The sequence below is a fragment of the Carcharhinus amblyrhynchos genome, chromosome 30 (genome assembly GCF_965287045.1).
Source record: "Carcharhinus amblyrhynchos chromosome 30, sCarAmb.v2.hapA, whole genome shotgun sequence".
Taxonomy (NCBI): Eukaryota; Metazoa; Chordata; class Chondrichthyes; order Carcharhiniformes; family Carcharhinidae; genus Carcharhinus; species Carcharhinus amblyrhynchos.
Window position 1 is genome coordinate 29,564,781 of NC_137353.1, and position 16,577 is coordinate 29,581,357.

Consider the following 16,577-nt stretch of genomic DNA (forward strand, 5'->3'; position numbering starts at 1 on the left):
GTCACGTTAGAATGAGCAGCAGCATTTTCACAAATTTAATGATTCACGGCAACTCAATAGTCCTCATTATGTATTATACTTTGAAGAACCTCTAGAGTTCAAGACCTATAAAGAACACCAAAGCTCAAAAATAATCCACTGGATGAAACAATGGCTTAATGGTAGGTGATGAAAAATGCAAGATCTGGTTGTGGGAAGGCTAGCACTGATTTAGTTCTGTGGAATTTTGTTATTGACTATTGACAAGGTTGGAAAATGTATTCTTTTCACAAAACTTCTACCAATAGGACCAGATGATAAATCATTTGTGATGCAACATTCGCAATACAATGTCTATTTTGACACTACCATCAAAAGGATAATGTGGAGAGAATGACAGGGATTGTAATTATGATACCACAGAACTAATTTTCATCAAGCTAAAAAGAAGCACATTGCATGCAAGCTTTTAGACTGATAGAGACAGAAGGATATCTTGGTTTACCTGGAGCAGAGAGGATAAGCCTAAAGAATCTTACCTCAAATACCTGCAACAGGTTTGACCTACAAGTTGTCTTCAGGCAGCACAATTGTTCAAAAGGTTTGTTATGACATTATTCACTATGCAGCTGTTTCATCAAACAGCAATTCAGATATATGGAACCATTAAAATATCAAATTTTACTTCATGTATTTATATTCAGGCTAATTTCTTTTGCCCTTTTGGGGTATAATGAGACAGGTATACAGGTTTGCCTCAAGGGGAAATTTTTGAAGCACTACTAGAAACTGCCAATGCTCACTTAGCAAGTTTGGTAGGTCCTTGGCCATAGATTGAAAGACAGCACTTCTGTTAGATTTTCAAATATCACTGGGCCAGGGCGGGGAGACCACAACTGGACAATCACAAAGCTGCATAGACAGCAGTCGATGAAAAGTCGTGTAGCCCACTATCCTCTTCGCCCTAAAGGAAACATTACAGTAGATAGCAAGTTATCAATTTGAAAAAGGAGGCAAACAAACAGATCCATGTAAAACAACATTTACTGTTATGTTCCTTTGAAAGATGTAGAAAGCAAGTGCATGGATCACTTTCACACATCTTGAAGATTTACAGCAGGAACAAGTATTTCCTTGGTATGTTAATATATACAGGACAGTTTCAACGGCAGAGTATCTCTTCAGAATAACTGGATTCCAACTGCTGCACATAGTAGATGCAAATATGAATGGTGCAGTAATATTGGCCCCTTGACATTCAAAGGCATTACCATCGCTGAATCCTTCATTATCAATATCCTGTGGGTTACCATTGACCAGAAACTGAACTGGACTAGTCATATCAAAACCATGGTTGCAAGAGCAGATCAGAAGCTAAGATTCCTGGGTTAACTCACCTCCTGACCCCCCAAACCCTGTCCACTATATACAAGGAACAACTGAAGAACGTGATGGAATACTTTCCACGTGCTTGAATGCGTAGTTCTAACTCAAGCTCAAAACTAACAAGAACAATGCAACCTACTTGACTGAAACCCCTTTTACAAACATTCCCTTCCATTACCAGGAACAGTGTGTACCATCGACAAGGTGCATACAAGAACTCACCAAGCCTCCTTAGGGAGCATCATCCAATCCCATGCCCATCATCTAAAAAGAGAAGGGTGGCCAGATACACAAGACCACCACCATCTGGAAATTCCCCTCCAAGTCACTCACCATCCTTGGCTGTTGCTGGGTCAAAATTCTGAAACTCCCTCCTCAGCAGCTTGGTGGGTATCTGTAGCAGTTCAAGAAAGCAGTTCACCACCACCTTCAAGGACAACTAGATAGGCAATTGATGCCCACATCTCAAGTGTGGTATAAGGATCCCAGTGCTTGTCTGAAATAGAAGCTAGTCCAACGGGATGTATTTACATTATTACAATATTATTGCTTTAATAAAATTAAACAAAGATTATTTTAGGACATCAATAATGGTACCTGGCTGAGGATTAACAAAAAACTTACTTCATAAACAAATGCATAAGACTGTTGGAAATCTCACTACAAAGTCTGTACTATAACTTCATGCTAGTGGGGGTGTGGTTTTAAATGACTTTTACAAGTGATTCGGGGCTGGGGGCCAGATAAGCTTTAAAATGGAATGTTTATAAATGTGATCAATTACATTGAAGAAAATATACAAGCATATACCAAACAAACATCCTCTTTACCCAAACTTCAGCAATTATAAATATAATTCTTATACAGATCACTTCTAGCTTTCTCATTGGCATTTGGACCTTTTAAAGTGATAGATCAGATGTTGTATCTCAGTATGCCATACAAAACTATTCTGAGAGCAGAAACTGGAGACACAACCATATTTAAATTCACCAATAGCAACATGGGCCAGGGCCTCACAGCCTTGCCATGGTGCCTTTCCCCACAGCAGGTAATTCAAATTGCCGCTTATTCTGACAGAACCGTAATGCACCACTAGGTGAAGGGCGATAAAATTTGGGACATATAATTGTAAAATAATGGCCATGGAAGATTCACATTTATAACTACATACGCCAAGAATCACTAAGACAAGCACAGGCTGTATAGTTAAGAATCGTTTCATCAATATTCTCCAAGTTAATAACTTAAATACAAGTACCTTTCATGTACTTGCTATATCCCAAAATTTGCAAATGATATATAGCTTCTAAATACATTCAACCATTTAAAAGGGCCTCACCATGTACATGGACATACAATCAGTTAAATGTATTTCAATGGCATTGATCAAGGAATGATTTGACTAGGCCACCACTGCTGTTCAGGGTGTGCCTCATTCACATCCAGCAGAAGACATCTCATCCAATTTATTGGGGGTTTCCTGTGTTTTGGAATTTCAGTTTATTTGATGAAGATTAATGAAAACGAAGGGTAAATACAACGCTTCCAAAATGTTATAAAGATGTTATATTAACACTCGTTTTATTTTACGAATTGAGTGAATTTTGGCACCTATTTTAAGTTGTTACTAATCCTTCAAGATGTTATCAAACTAAGATAAGCTTCAAGTGTAATTGGACAATGTTGCAAGTGTATTTTGTTTTCACCATTCCAACTTTGAAATTAAATGTTGATATTTGTAGAGGGATCAGCAACTTGGGTAGTTATGAGTTGTACTTGCCTATTGATTCTCGTTTTTCCAAGACAAGGAGTGCGCTCAACAGGTTACCTCATTATAAATTCCAAACCTGCCACGAACATTTACATTTTCTTCAGCATTTGTGTCAATCTGAGCTGACACACAATTTATTCTGAAATAGTGCAGCTGGTAGCAGCCCTGATTAAAATTAGACTAGTTCATGTAACCATTAAAACCAAACCTTTCTTCCTGGTGTGACCATTTTAGACCCAGGAATGCAAAAAGAACAATGGCTGTAACTTTAAATTGATGGGGTGGCCTTCAATTAGTTTTGCCAATTGCTTCTCCTCTAGGCACTTTGCTGGCTGTCTCAGGTACTGACAGATTTCCATTTTAATCAGATGGCCACATTTTCAAAACTATTGACAGTGAGTATCAGCAGGTTACGCCTGTAAAATGGTATGTTGCTAAGCATGCAGAAATGCACAGGATGTCAATCAGGAACAGAAACTTCTTAAAGCATCAAAATTAGCAACAGCGAAATAGCACTACTTATTCCTGTCCAGCCTTTCATTCAAATTAAGACCTTCAGGAAGGACTTGGAGATTTTGCTAAATAATAAGCAGATTTCCCACAATGGGAACCAGCAAGAGACATAACTAAATTAATAGTAAAGTTGTCAGAATAAAATTATGGCTGACAACTTCTGATCAAATACATTACTTACAAGCAGATTAACGCAAGTCCCAGTCCCAATCCTCAGTCTGCAAGTTAGTTAACTTGGGATTTCATACTGATTATCCTTTAAGCAATGGAAGGACCAACACTTAGCTGCGACGCAAACAGAATCCCTTTGCCCCATCTCTCTTACCCACAGAACAGTCAAATAATCTAGCCACTCACCATCCAGGCACATGAGAACAGGATGCTCACTTGGGTGAGATACCAGAGGGCTGTCAGAACCCATGGAAACTATATCCCAGCATGAATACAGTATACCTTGAGAAGAGGGGAGAAAAATGGAGTGCCCCATTTAATTTCAGTGCCTACAAGTGGAATTTTTTGCTTAAAATTGCTGAAATACAAAGATCTTGGTATTTGAGAGAGACGGTTAACATTCTGCATGATGATCCTACATCACAATTGAGAAGTCTGCACACATGGCACAGATTTCTAATTTTGGTAGACCACATCTTTTGATTAAAAAAAGTAAATTCTGATCCAAGCTTGTTTTGCAGCTTTGCCCATTTCACGTCAGGATGCAGAGACAAGAAAGTTTAGTCAAGTCAGGATTTTATTAAGAATTCCCTACAATCACATTTTAAAAAAAGGGCTTCAAAACATACTGAACTCAAGCAATCATTTATTAAGCCCTGCATTCGCAATAAACTCGCAGAAAACAGACAAACGTACACTCTTGTTCGAGATGAACACTGAGCTCACCCAAGTCATCTCTGACAGGCAGCAATGCCACAATACACTCCACAAAATATTGTTCCTTCATAACTCCACATCATATCACTTATCCACACTTACATATCAGTAATACAAAAATACATCACCAACCATTCGGCACACACAGTAACAGGAAGGGAAGGGAAGGAAGATACAAAAAATATTCAGGGGTTGAAACTAAAATTAAAAATAAAGATGGTCCAAATTGTAGCCAGTTTCAAGGACTCAGACTCGATAAAATTATAAATTGCAGGTTGATTTATAAAGTTATCAATTCTTTATGGACACTTTATACTTAAGTTAAATAATTTTCAGAATTAGAATTTTATTAAATCAGAGTTTGCAAATAATCTGATTCTTAACTTTAGTAACTTAAAACCAAATAAGTTTAACTCAATTTTATAACTTGTGGAGCCCAAATGTTCTTTGGTTTCAACCCCTAAAGATATTTCACTGAACACATCCAACGTTTTCCAATTACTCATATTGCAAGCAAATATCACCACTCTAGAGTCTTTTTTCCTCATCAGTCACGGCCGTCCCTTGTGAATGCAAGAAAAAAAAACACCATTCGTACTGTATCCCACTTTGCCTCTGCATTCTCTCACCATGCCAAGGGATTGAGAGTCACATCTTGCCATGTTTAAAAATGCATCTGCACCACCAAGTCTCTGCACGCGCTCTCTCCTTCCTCGCTCATACTAGCCCTCTCATTCGTTGGCAACACCATAGCATCAATCCCACACCAGGCTTCAAATCAAGTCATCACAGCTCTGTGCCACATCATCTCGTTTCACAGCGCTGATAAACGAATCCGTGAAAAGAACAGTAGAGGACAAAAATGGAACACCCACCGTGGTCCCTTCGAATAGAACCTGCAACTCCATGTAGCTTGAAGCAATGCAGTGTGGTGGTTTAGAAATAGCATTTTCTATACAGCATGTAGGTGTTCATGCTTGGAGATCCAGACCACTTCCTTAAAAAGACATTTCAAATTCTTGAAAAATCTACATAATACACTATTAAATATGTTCCAGCCGCCCCAAGGATTTTGCAAACTACATTTATAGAGTTCTTGTACAAGAGCTCTCACCATTCATTGTCAAGTTGCATCCAACTGTGCTGTGATACCATGGACACTGTGGTATTCACCTGACAAGGGTCATCATTAATAAAAATGGACAGAACGTGGATGGAACAGTATAACCTAGTGCACATGGATATTCATTGCTCGGCGCAAATAAGACTAACCAACAACATACTGTGCAATGGTTGATGTAACCTGGAATGCCAGCAGCTCACTAAGTTAACACTAGTGAATAATTAAAAGTATCTTCAACTTGGGTACTTTCAGGTTTTTCATGCTGCTTTTATATAGCATAAGCAGCTCAACATGCAATGTAGAATTTTCCAATACTACTTGCAAATACACAAGGCAGCCAAGAAACATTTGGAAGAATGTTATGCAGATTTGACAGTAGCTATTGTACAATCCTGTGTTGGCCTGCACAATCCATTCAAGGTTTTAGAAAAGTGTGCAACTATGTATTGCAGATGAAATTTGTTCACCTCAATTCTAAATATTGTAAATAAAAATTTTAAAATCAGGAAGTACTATACTTGCCTTTAACAATGGATCATTTATGTTACTATGAAAATTATGCTTTTCTAAAATAATCTTAGCACTCAATTTAGGTGGTATGATACCAACGAAGCCAGACGACAAAGGTATTAGTTTTAAGCCAAGTAACAGTCTCTAGAATATAGAATAAGATGTTAGTACACTGCCAGTGCCATTTTCATGATAGCAAACCAAGAAATAACACAGGAAAATCATGGAAGACAATAACCAGGTTCTCCAAGCTGGAAGGTAAATCAGTGGATTCTGAAAACAAGGTACAATTATTGACAAATATTTGAAAGCTTTTTGCTGAGTAAACCGTTCTATTCTAAGCTATATTAAATATCAGTATGAAAAGGGCAAATTTCTCTATCTCCTTTACTGTGCCAGAAAAACAGTAAATGGATACAAATGATACGTTGATCATGGATGCAGGCTTCATTCAAAAGCGTACATGGTCAAGACAAATCGAAGCCCTCCAATGCATACATACCTCAATTATAAAATACAAGGGCAGTAGATAGATGCAAATTCTCACAAGTGGGTCACACAACACTGATCACTAACAGGTTACTCTGCAGAATGCCTTTATACCATCTTTCTCCTTCCCTGCACCATATGGTGAAAATGGCTGGTTTGGAAGAACAACTTTAAACTTGAATGGTAAAGTACCACCTTCATACCGTGCTAGAGCCCAAATACTAGTCCACCATCTGTCAGAAGGACAGACAACATTGAACTGATTTTGCAGCAATTAAACTCGGTGAGGTGATCATAGTCATTAATGGTATGGAATTTAAAAGGGATCAGTGAGGTTGTTTGGTTGAAATACTTAAAAAATATCGGACCTCAATGGCATTTTTTGAATAACAAAATATTTTCACTACATAGTGGCAGATGTGATTTCAAATACAAAATATACCTGGTCAGAACACAAGATATTGTCTTCCAGAAACTTGACTTGGATAGAAAAGAGTACAGAAAAGATAGCCTCAGTGAAAATAAAAATATGCATTTCTATAACGGAAAAAAGTAGAAACATTCCAGTGCACTTTGAACGTACAGCATTTGGAGTTAAGTTGAACCTGACTCATCAACATTGTAGCAATTTATAATTGAAACCATAGCTTCATAGCCTGCAGCAAGAATGAAAAAGCTGAAGTTACCCATATTCTTTAACACGACTTCAGCCATGTGGCTTATTTTTTACTAACAAATCGTTAACACAACTTGGACATTGGGGATGAGTAACATTGTGTGCCCGTAGATTATAAAGCATATTAAAGATTTAAACTCATGACAAGATACTGCAGTGAGTCCAGAAAAGCACTATTGAAATGCAAATTCCACTCAGTACAGCAACTTTCAAAATTCACCTGTCAGTGTCTTGAGTGACATCACAAAACAACCACTTAAAAAAATTGTTTTCAATTATGCAGCAAAAAAAAGTGTGGAAAAACTATTTTACTTACCATTATTATAACTCTAAACTCCTTCTGGACATTTGTTAAAGACCCGAGACCTGTTTTACATTCCCCACCCTGACGATTTGGACTCCATACTAGATCCAAAACCAGAGCCAAACCCAGGACCACCAGAATTGGATGCTGATCCCCACCCTAAAGCGCCAGAATTTGAGCTGTATGAATTGTTATTGGTTCCAAATGGCTGATTCTGTTCCCTTGGTACATTTCCCTGATTTTGTTGTGGATTTGCCCCTGCTCCACCAGTTTGGTTCTGTTGACTGGCTAGCATCCCCATCATTCCCCAACTGCTCTGTAGGGCTGCTTGGGCCGCAGCCATCATTGCTGGGTTGATGCTAAAAGCCCCAAAATTCATTCCACCTCCACTCATATTACTATTTGGACTGCCACCTAATCCTCCTCCACCACCTCTGTTGTTTCCAAACCCACCCTGATTGCCAAAGCCTCCCGTGTTGACACTGTATCGTCCTCTATCTAGCTGTTGCCTAGCATTCAAATGCTTAGGTTCTGCATTGGAAATGTGCACGCTGACCCCCTTAATGATCAGATCTTCACCACACAGAGATTGGGCAACCTGTGAAAGAAAGCAAATTATAAAATGTGAGCAAGACGTAACTAAATAAATACCATACAAATATATTGAGTTCTTGACTGTAGCACCCATAAAGCTATGTCAAGGAATTAGACCCAATTAAAAGACACGTTGGAATCAGGAAGGCAAGTTACTTGTTATCATATTGTACTGGTACACCAAAGGACAATAGCCAATCTATTGTGCTGCTGCCATTATTGTTCCCCTAACCGCAAACTAAGGACAACAAATTTCTAAGATCTGAATGAGCAAGTCAGATTCTTGAAGATTTCATACACCATTGTATTATTTCATTGACATTGATAGTTGCCACAGATGGTTTGTATGGTAAAATTGATTACCCAGTACTTGACACCAGCTTGCCATCTTTGACCAAGGTGGAGTCAAAAGATGGACAAGGAACAGCTTCAGGTGTAACAAAGTCATCCCGAGCCCTCTTCAGCATTTTATTCGTGATTTTAATCAGACAGTGACGAGCAGACAGGCAGAATCAGCTATGCACGTCACTTAAATACTCTGCCAACATACTCTTAAGCTCACATATGGAAATGGTTCTCGAAAACACCCAAATAATTGTTAAATATGCTCCAACAAGATGTCAATGCTTTTGGAAGAGCAAAAGAGAAAGAAAATTGGTAGGAAAGGTTAGATAGGTTCCTACCACACCAGAAATCTCATACGTTTAGACAATTTTATTTAGATCTAGATACCTGACGATCACTCAGAACATATTTAACCAGATCCTTATTGCTTGTTCAAATCTACAAGCTATGCACCAATACAGTATAAGCAGTACACATGATGCAAAAACAAAGTCCAGTATGGGACCACTGCTTTTTGTGTATGAAACAGAGGAAGACTAAATGCCCAACTATGTGTTTTAAATTGTGCACAACCCATTCATTTGACCAAGGAGTAGTTATTTCTGAAGCCATGCATGCACACTATCTCAAAGGGGACAATTTTTGAGCAACCTCCAATCCTTTCCACATTGTATATGTTCACAAAGCAGAGTTCATGGGAATATTAACAGCTTCTGGTGAAAACCAGACAGACTGATCAAAGTTATAGCCCCAACATTCCTTCAGTTTTCGTTAAGAGCATGCAGTCAATTTTTTTTAACTTTATAAAATGCAGCCCCAAAAGGTGGAGTAATTTAAGGGGGGGGGGGGGGGGGGGGGGGGGGTTGATTTGTGCACAGCTGGTTAAGGACTTTTGGATTGCGGTACAACTGTGTAACTTAGGAGGAATGCTGCCCAACATCTATTGCCTCTGCTGGCGCCCATTTATGTTGCTAATGTTTTAGGTGTGGTAGACAAAATTATCTACATGCTGTCTATCACTTTATTTTATGAGTTTGTCTATGAATACAACTGTAAATGGGCGACAGGGAAAACCTTACATCTACTAGAGTGCTTGATTGGAATTGTCACTTCCAATTTATTAAGCTGTATACAGGTCACACCGAACTTTGTTTTGTCAATGTTCACAAATTACAGGTTTGGACCAAGTTGTTGGATGAGCACGTTTCTGATCATTTCCTGAATCCACTGTCATCTTGCACATATGAAAACATGAATGAACCAACCATAGGCAATATTATTGATAATTTACTCACTGTGGGAAACAAATTAATGGTAAATCTTATAACTTTGTTTTTATAAAAGAAACATACCTGGTCATCAGCAAATGTGACAAACGCAAAAGCACGGAAAGGTTTGGGGATAAATACATCAGTCACATCTCCAAACTGGGAAAAGAACTGACGAAGTTCATCAGCACTCATGTCCTCAGTGCAGCGACCCACGAACACTTTCCTGCTTCTCAATGGCTCATCGGCATTTTGCTACAAAAAGAAAATCCACAACCAGTTAGAAAAATAATTTCTACAGATTAAAACGTTCCTTCTTGGTGGAGGTAGTACATTAGTCACAAGTAGGCTTACATGCACACTAATGAAATTACTGTGAAAATCCCCTAGGTGCCACACTCTGGCACCTGTGCGGGTACAAGAGAGAATTTAGCATGGCCAATACACCTAATCTGCACATCTTCAGATTGTGGGAGGGAATCCACCCAGACAGGGGACAATGTGCAAACTCCACACAGTGACCCAAGTTGGGGATTGAACTCTGAGGCAGCAGTGCTAACCACCATCACCCCATTGCTACTTAAAATTACTAATTAAAATCTGATGGGCATTAAGACAGGTATTTATTCAATTTCAAAATGTATATGACTGGTCTGCAGCCATCTAATTTCTTAAGTGTTTACAATTTGAAGAACATTTTAAATATAGAAAAACTCTAGCCTCTAGGATACACCAGAACCTTTCACTGCTGTACACCATTTTGCACTCTGGTAGCTGAGATTGAACCAGGCCATTAAAAACCCCTGTAATCATCTTTCACTGTTATGATTTTCCAACCACAAATGTGCTCCATCACATTAACAATCTATTTCTTTACACTGCCTGACTCTGCCTCTAGTCATGAGTTAGTGAAAATCATTACCTGCTCCCCCTGGATTCCAAATGTTTAACACCCTCCTATTTCCACCCTACATAAACACCAGTTCACCTAATTGCTAATGTTCCTAACTCACCCTTGCTCACTATTTTTCCACCAGGTTCAACAATTTTAAATGCTGTGTCCTTATTTTTGAATCCCTCCATGGCCTCATCCAACCTCCATCCCCATTACCTCCTCCAATTCAATAACCCTTTGAAATCTCTGTACTCTTGTCACTTACACTTCCTCCTCTTTAAACTGCTCTCACTCGTTGTGTGCTATCAGCTGCTTAAATGCTAGAATTCTCTCCCCTCTTTTATGGTGCTCCTAAAACCTACATCCCACCAAGCTTGGCAATCTACACCAAAACCTTAATTAGCTCATTTTGCTTGTTAATACTGCTATGAAGTGCTTAAAGTGCTCGACAAATAAGGCTATGAAGGGCAGGCAGTGGCCCAGTGATAACAATTACTTGATTAGCAATCCAGAGACCCAAGGTAATTGCTCTGGGGACACAGAGTTCAAATGCCACTGTGGCAGGTAGAACATGAACTGAGTAAAAACATTTATCATTACAAGTGTAATAATGACCATGAAACCATTGTCAACAGTCATAAAAACCCAACAGGCTCACTAATGACCTTACCTGGTCTGGCCTACATGTGACTGCAGATGCACAGCAGTGTGGCTGACTGAAGTGTCCTCTGAGATGACTTCAGTTCAAGGATATGGATATCAGGGATGGCAATGGATGTAAATGCTGGCCCAGCCAGCAACTCACACATCCTTAGCACAAAAACAATTCAGGAAAGAGGCTGTACTGCAGAACATTGTTTCAAAGCCACGACTTTGTGTAAACTAAGCCCATGAAAAGCTTAGCTCCTCTTTGGCTCTAGCAGCACCTACAGACCAGGGGAGATTCTGGATTATGAATTTGCTCACTAAGCAACATCCTGGAGTTTCAAAATCAAAGGTGCCCTACATAAACCTAAATGCAGAAACCTGCCAAATGTGAGCTCCCCAATTTGCTCTGTAGATTTTAAATAATTTTCAACTGCACATTATTTGCTTTGTTGGCTTTTCAGAAAAATTATGTTTCAGTGATTTCGGTGAAGGAAAATTACCAGCTATCCTGCTTACCTTGGAATTAGGTAGCTTGCAGTCACACCATCGCCCATCAATCATGTGTCGCTGCGACATCACTTTCACTTGTGTTTCATATTCTGTGAATCTGACAAACCCAAAGCCTTTGGAGTTCCCAGTCTTGGTGTCTCTCTTCACCTATCGATAAGTATGAGAAAGAACAAGTTTCAAAACTTGTCACTATAATGGTGAAACGTCATCTATTAAAAAAAGTGTCCAAGAACACCCAAAATTCAGTATTCTCCACTCCTGGGTGATCAGCATTTGTTGAAAGTGGAACTACCAAGAACAAAATTTCAACTGCATCACTGAACAGTTGACCACATCACTGTACAAGTTTTATGCATAATGAAAAATCCAAAAAGCTTAAAAGCAACAATCTTATCCACCTATTAATCTGGAGTCAGAATTAGTCTCAAATTGCCAACTCTGATTTGGAAATTTCATCCCAACATCTGAAAATTTAATGTCCGATCAGATTCCTTTTAAAGTTAAATTCAGCAATCGCAATGCTAATTACAACAGTCCAAATTAAAACTAGATTCTAGCCGCTTTGTTGTGGCTGTCTGATGTTTGCCACATTTGGTGTCTTCAGCATACAATTTAGCTAAAAATAGAACCTCACCTGCACCATAATCACTTCTCCAAAAGTACTGAAATAGTCTTTTAGGTCTTGTTCAGTAGTCTTCCAGGGAAGTCCAAGAACAATAAGGTCTGAGGTTTTCTGGACTGCTCTCTTCACCTTCACAGCTGAATTTGCATCGGTTTCATCCATTTTCCTTTTGTTGTCTAGATACAACGACAAAAAACACTGTGGTTGTCATTTAATTCATTATATTTTGCATCAGCTTGACAGCCAAAGTGACCTGTGTAATTTTACCCCAACATGATACTGGACTGAAAATTTAGATATTTCACTTTACTTTGAATGTTAGTGCAAAGATCTATTCTGTATGCTTAAAAATAAATTCTCAGAAGCAATTATCAGCACCGAAGATGCTCAATGACATAGGCATGCAGGTCTAATGTGCACGAAAAGCTAACAGATATTTTCACTTGTCAGGCCATCACTGGATATTCCAAAACATTAACTACAGGGATCAAGATATTTTTCAATTCATTTTAAAAAGTTGCAATAACATTTCACTAGTCACAGACCATCAGAAATCCAAATACTTCTCCTTAGCGTCTTAAATAGCAGAGATCTTTTTGAATGGGCAGATTACAAATTTGGCTAACAGCAACAAAACAGAGCAGGTAGCTGTGAGTCAGTCACTGGATAACAAAAACATTTCAATACTACACCTACATTTTAATCAAAGGGACAGCATTTAACCGTACTGATTGGGAGAATTTTAGCCTTACGATCCCATTACTGGACTAGTAATCCAGAAGTCTGGTCTATGGGCACAGAGGCATAGGTTCCATTCAATATGGTATTTGTGGCATTTAAATTTAGTTATAGCAAACTGAATTGAATTAAAAACTAATGAAGACCATTAAACTACTGGATTATTGTAAAAGCCATCTTGTTGGCTCCAATGTGGTTGACACCGACTGGCCTGATGCAAGCTACTCAATTGCTGGTCTCGCCAGTAATTCATCCTGAACGAATAAAATTAAGACCACGAGGGGATGCAGAGGAGATTTGCGAGGATGTCACCTGGATTGGGAGACATGCTTTATGAAGATAGGTTGAGGGAGATAGTTTGAGGGAGCTAGGTCTCTTCTCCCTGGAGAAACAAAGGTTGAGAGACAACTTGATAGAGGTTTATAAAATGTTGAGGGGAACAGATAAGGTGGATTCTCGGAGGCTATTTCCCAGGGCTGAAATGGTCACTACGAGAGGACACAGGTTTAAGGTGCTGGGAAGCAAGTATAGAGGAGATGTTAGAGGTAAGTTTTTCACTCAGAGGGTGGTGAGTGAGTGGAATCGATTGCCGCTGGTGGTGGAAGAGGTGAACTCGCTGGGGTCTTTTAAAAGACTTCTGGATGAGTACATGGGATTTAATGGGATTGGGAGTTACAGATAGTTCTATGGCCTGGTAGGTATGAATGTGATTGGCACAACTTGTGAACTGAATGGCCTGTTTGTGCTGTAGTGTTCTATGTTCTATCTGGGTGTAGCAACAAAATACAAATTTATTTTACAACAATCATGTTACTCTTTTGGGATTAAAAGTTAATTTGAAATTAAACTTAGCATTTCTTGTGATACCCGTGGAAAGAAAAACAAGAGTTAATGTTGAGTCTACCCCTCTTCAGCTGAGCCCTCTCCCCTCAGTATTTCCAGCACTGCATCATTTTGCTTTCACTTCAGCAAAAGGATAACAAGGAGGCTTAGATGTTTCACTCCTGCATGTCCCAAATGTTAAGTTCTAACCTGGAGGAGTGTGATTTTGAACTTTTAAAAAGGCGATCTAGACGCTTTACTCATTTTCCTAAATGTTAAATTCTCAACTTGGGGAATGGGGGAGTAAAGGAAAAGAGAAGGCCAAATGCATTGTTTAACTCGTACTTTTTCTGCATGTTAAAACACCAAATGTGGGGCGTAAGGGACTCAAGTAATAAGAGTCAAAGGTTTACAGCATGGAAACAGGCCCTTCCAGCCAACTTCTCCATGCCACTTTTTTAAAAAAACCTAAACTAATCTCAATTGCTTGCATTTGAGCCATATCCCTCTGTACGGATTGCACCCATGTAACTACTTAAATGTTTTTTAAAAGACAAAATTGTACCCACCTCTACCACCACTTCTGGCAGCTTGTTCCAGACACTCACCACCCTCTGAAAAAAAATTGCCCCACTGGACCCTTTTGTATTTCTCCCCTCATTGATACCCTCTAGTTTTAGACTCTGCTACCATTAGGAAAAGATATTGATTATCTAGCTGCTCTGTGGCCCTCATTATTTTATAGATCTCTATAAGATCACCGCTCAGCCTCCTATGCTCCAGAGAAAGAAGTCCCAGTCTATCCAGCCTCTCCTTATAACTCAATCCATCAAGTCCCAGTAGCATCCTGGTAAATCTTTTCTGGAAAGATGCTTTATTCCAACTTCCCCAAATGTTTAGTTCTAAACTTGAGGAAAATACTACCTAATTGCACTGTAGTGATTCTAAATGTTTCGCTCCTACTTTCCCCAATCAAGTTCTAAAACTGAGAAGCGACGGGCTTTAAGCAAACAACAAAGAAGGGCTCCTAAATACTAAATGCTTTACCCATACTTTCCCCAAATGTTGAGTCCTAAACCTTGCGGGGGGCGCTACTCCCCCTCAACCTCCAGGGAGGTGGGGGGGAACTTTCAAATCCAAGCTTCACTATCAATGGGTGTGTTTCACAATCAACACAAAGCACGATGAATGGTAAGCCGGAGGGGCGGGAAAAGCTGAACTCAGAAGCAGGTGGCTAATGGCGCCTGTTGTCTCCTCTACCCTCCCCGGAGAGAGAGATGGCGGCCATTCCAGGGGAGCAGCAGGCCGCACCCACCTTTAGGGTAGTTGACCACATAGACCAGGTTGCCCCAGCCATTGTCTGGGGCGTGTAGGATGCCCTCCACCAGGCGCACGCCTCGCATGCACTGGTTGTCCGGGTTACGGTAGCGCAGGCCGCAGGCGCCCGGGAACTGCGCCGTCACCGTGGACAGCAGCACAGTGCCATCGTCCTCCGACGGGATCTCCATCGGCTCCTCCGACTCTTCCTCCGCCACACGGATATACTCTGCCATCGCCACGGTGACAAACTGGTTGGGGGGGACACAATTAGATGAGAAATAATATATTATGTAGGATCTGCACCCGGTGAGCGGGATGGGGGAGGTGCTTCCGAAGCAGGGCAACACAGCAACCTCTCGGCTTCCTCACTGAGAGAAAATGTAGCACAAAATGGCGCCGACGGTCTCTCCACATGCGCCCTCCACCCCTTGTGTGCAGTCGTCACAAGGTCCTGTGCAGTACATCAACAGGTCCTGTGCGATACGTCACCGGCTATTGCGCCTTACGTCATCTTCCTGCATACAACGTCAACGCGCTGGTCTTTTCTCCCTTGCCATGCTGCTGTGGGGGACTCTTTCATTTCTTTTGCTGTAGGGGCAAATTTACCTTGCACCACTTCAATTTACTTTCTCCTGCGAGCCGCATCGTTGCCATTTGAACTATTTCCATATTTATATCTAATTATTGATGCCTAGAGGCAAGGGCTGTACGCATAGGTATCCCTTGGTAGTGTTTCCCCTCTGTGCTTTAGGATGGAAGCGCTGTGTTGTGGGGGGCGGGGGGATTTGAATAGATTCCTCTGTCTCTTGAAGAAAGACATAATGTAGAGATGGCGGCATTGGACTGGGTTAAACAGTAAGAAGTCTCACAACACCGGGAAAGAGACACTGGAAAGAGCCATCCCTCCCCCCAATACCTAACGGACTATAGAATTATATAATCCCGCAGTGCAGAAGGAGGCTGTTTGGCCCATCGAGTCTGTACTGACGACAATCTCACCCAGGTCCTATCCCCATAAGTCTACGCATTTACCCGAACTAGTGCCTCTGACTAAAGAGCAATTTAGCATAGCGAATCCATTTGACTCGCACATCTTTGGACTGTGGGAGGAAACCCACACAGACATGGGGAGAGTGCACAGTCGCCCAAGCTGGGAATTGAACCCGGGTCCCT

General features: G+C 40.2%; 1 protein-coding gene across 7 annotated transcripts in view; it reads right to left on the reverse strand.

The window, feature by feature from the left end:
• Positions 1 to 15,817, reverse strand: part of tardbpa (TAR DNA binding protein a) — a 31,802-nt gene extending 15,985 nt beyond the window's left edge. Inside the window, exons 1-8 of one of the 7 annotated variants that reach the window (XR_013889676.1) lie at positions 15,400 to 15,817; positions 12,537 to 12,700; positions 11,909 to 12,049; positions 9,934 to 10,104; positions 8,096 to 8,240; positions 4,010 to 4,105; positions 1,699 to 1,873; positions 783 to 943 (exon numbers count right to left, since the gene is read on the reverse strand). Coding sequence is in view for 5 of the 7 variants with exons in the window: in XM_080215291.1 (XP_080071417.1) it covers positions 7,710 to 8,240; positions 9,934 to 10,104; positions 11,909 to 12,049; positions 12,537 to 12,700; positions 15,400 to 15,637 (1,245 nt within the window). In the remaining 2 variants the exon portion in view is untranslated. Of the gene's footprint in view, positions 1 to 782; positions 4,106 to 4,382; positions 8,241 to 9,933; positions 10,105 to 11,908; positions 12,050 to 12,536; positions 12,701 to 15,399 lie in introns of those variants that run through there. The other 6 variants (XR_013889675.1, XM_080215295.1, XM_080215294.1 and 3 more) reach the window with 6 other exon arrangements.
• Positions 15,818 to 16,577: the final 760 nt, after the last annotated feature.